Below are 2,461 nucleotides of genomic sequence, written 5' to 3'. Positions count from 1 at the left end.
TGTGGAAGCTCATCGCTGGCCGTGTTTAAGGCAGCCACCTGCCGGGGCACTGGCGCATCGCTCAACCGCTGCAAAACTGCGCCAGGAGAGAAAAGTGTTCCTGAGATCTATGAATATCAAGTGGAAAACTATCAGGTCCGTATATGTGGCCATACATTCATTAACGCTGCTCCGTCATATCCTTGGGGCGGACCTCAAGTACCCCTCCCAGTTTTTTCGAACTGGTGACTGCTTGCGCTGCGCCCTCCCATGTGTACGTTACATGTTAAGAAAAAGGCCAGCGGCGAAAAGTTTTCGTAGCAACTTGAAAACATTTATTTTTATCGCGTCAAACCTTTTTGGGGCTAAGGAATGCACAACACCGCAAAAAAAAAAGAATGACTCACTGCGGACATTCGGTCACCACCTTTTTTGCGAAGAAGAAGAAGAGCTTCCAACCTCGACATCATCGGCCTGCCGAGTGAAAGAACGGACCCAATGGCTGACCACACCATCTCGTACCGTCAGGGCCACTTCGAGGGGCTAATTCCGCTCTTTCTACCCAGCGAAGAACCTCCACGGCCAGTGCCGGACAACACGGTCGTTCACAGTAAGCTCTGCCTGGCGTTATTCATGGTGATGGCCGTCATGACCGTAGCGTGTGCCTGTGCTGCCGTTGTGACAGCCGCAGCAGAGAACTTTCGGTCGCCGTCCTCGCCTGCCCTTGAAGGAAGCGAGCAGGAACGCGCTGTGATACCGAACATGTCGGCTCACATTGCCTACCAGAAGCTCTCTGAAGAAGCGCGCCGAAAACTTGTCTTCTGCTTCCTCAACACCAGCCTCCCGTCAGGCTCCCCGTATCCTTTCGACGTCGACAACGTATCCGTGTCACTTTGCGACGCACTCGTCTACGTCGCAGTAGGCCTGGACGCTAATAGGTCTGCCATTCGCTTGAAGAACCCTGCCCGGGACGAGGAGGCCCTCCGTAAACTTTCCAAGCTGAAGTCTTCTGAACCATCCACCATGATCGCGGTGTACGCATGTGTCGGCGGGGAAGAGGGCGACAGCCCCGATTTCAAAGCCGTCATCAGCAGCAAGAAGTCACGACTGGCCTTCATTCGCAAAGGAGCCGACTGGGTGCGTCAACGAGGTTTGGACGGGGTTGTCCTGTACTGGAAGTACCCGACCATGGCCTCGAGGACCAACCTGAGCACCCTCGTGAACACGATGCGCCTTTACTTCGACAAGGAAAAGCTGCGGATGACGGTGGTGGTCCCCTGGAACGTGGTGACTCGTCGACACGGCTACTACGTTCGGTCCCTGTTTGATCGGCTCGACGTGGTTATTTTCGACACGCATCGAACCGTGGACTCGAGCTCTTTTCCAGTGACGACCTGTCAGAGTCCTATGCGAGCTTTGTTTAGAGCTAGACACCACGGACAGGTGGGGCTGACTTCCGTGGTCGACACTCTCACCGCGGCCACCAGTGTCCAGGACGTCCTCTTCAAGGCCGTCCTAAGCGTTTCTCTGGCCGGGGTTTCTTTCACGCTGAAGCATCCGCGTCTCAAGAACCATCGCATCGGTGTGCAGGCCATAGGTCCCGGTAGGCCTTTCGGGAACACCAATTTAACGGGAATGGCCAGCTATTACGACGTCGTAGAGACACTTCTCGTTAATCGCAGCTGGACGCGGTTCTTGCACGGGTATTCTCGGTGCGTGGTGGCGCACTCACACGATCAGTGGGTCGGCTTCGAAGACCGGGTGAGCCTGCGCGCCAAGAGGCCCATCCTGCGCCATACGCGAGGACTGGCCGTCTGGGACATCAGCATGGATGACTTCGCGGGTGACTTCGGCCCCTCTTGGCCTCTGCTTCGCGAAGTGCGCGATTTATTGGAGAGCTATAACTCGTACGCTGTAGTGACGGACACCATACTCCTGTTGCCTTGATGCGATGTTTCACCGTGAGTGTTTGAAGATGGCGTGGGAACACTCATAAAGACGTGAAATGTTACGAAGAACAAAGCGTTTGTCAGGAATGAATGCGAGGAATAAGACAGTGACCTAATTTGGCAGCGATTCGTGATGTACTTGGTCTTTGTTTACGCAATTCTAATCACTGTGAGTCGTCATTTAATCTGAAATATTTATGTATGAGTGTGCGGCTGCTTTACCCCCATAACAATGTTTCATACTTTCTGCAAAGAACAAAAAATTATTTTGCACTTGATTCCATTAACGATACTTTGTTCTCGTCCTTATTTTTTTGTAACTGATTGCTGTTGAGCGCTGATTGATCTGATATTTTTCTCTCAGTGAACCTCTATGACACTCTAAGACTATTTTCCGAATCAGAGAAATTTCCTCATTGATTCTCATGTCACAGAACCTGTAGAAAAACCGAGTTCATGCTGAACAGGAAGGTTCACTCCCAACATTATTTTCATAGATAAGGTGCTTAAATTCAATTTTTGTAAATGTGGCT

The 2,461-nt window shown here is 51.8% G+C and overlaps 1 protein-coding gene across 1 annotated transcript; it reads left to right on the top strand.

Annotated features, from left to right (window-relative positions):
- The first annotated feature begins 477 nt into the window (after positions 1-477).
- On the top strand, positions 478-1,926 carry LOC144097746 (chitinase-3-like protein 2). The gene has a single exon (XM_077630383.1). It carries the CDS (start codon positions 478-480, stop codon positions 1,924-1,926), a length of 1,449 nt encoding a protein of 482 aa, XP_077486509.1.
- The last annotated feature ends 535 nt before the right edge of the window (positions 1,927-2,461 follow it).

The sequence above is a fragment of the Amblyomma americanum genome, chromosome 7, assembly GCF_052857255.1.
Source record: "Amblyomma americanum isolate KBUSLIRL-KWMA chromosome 7, ASM5285725v1, whole genome shotgun sequence".
In the NCBI taxonomy this organism is placed as follows: domain Eukaryota; kingdom Metazoa; phylum Arthropoda; class Arachnida; order Ixodida; family Ixodidae; genus Amblyomma; species Amblyomma americanum.
The sequence above is the reverse complement of the archived record's forward strand: the minus strand, read 5'-3'. Positions and strand labels throughout refer to the sequence as shown.

Excerpts from the sequence above, each read along its gene's own strand:
- LOC144097746 (XM_077630383.1), top strand. The coding sequence starts at position 478 with ATGGCTGACCACACCATCTCGTACCGTCAGGGCCACTTCGAGGGGCTA.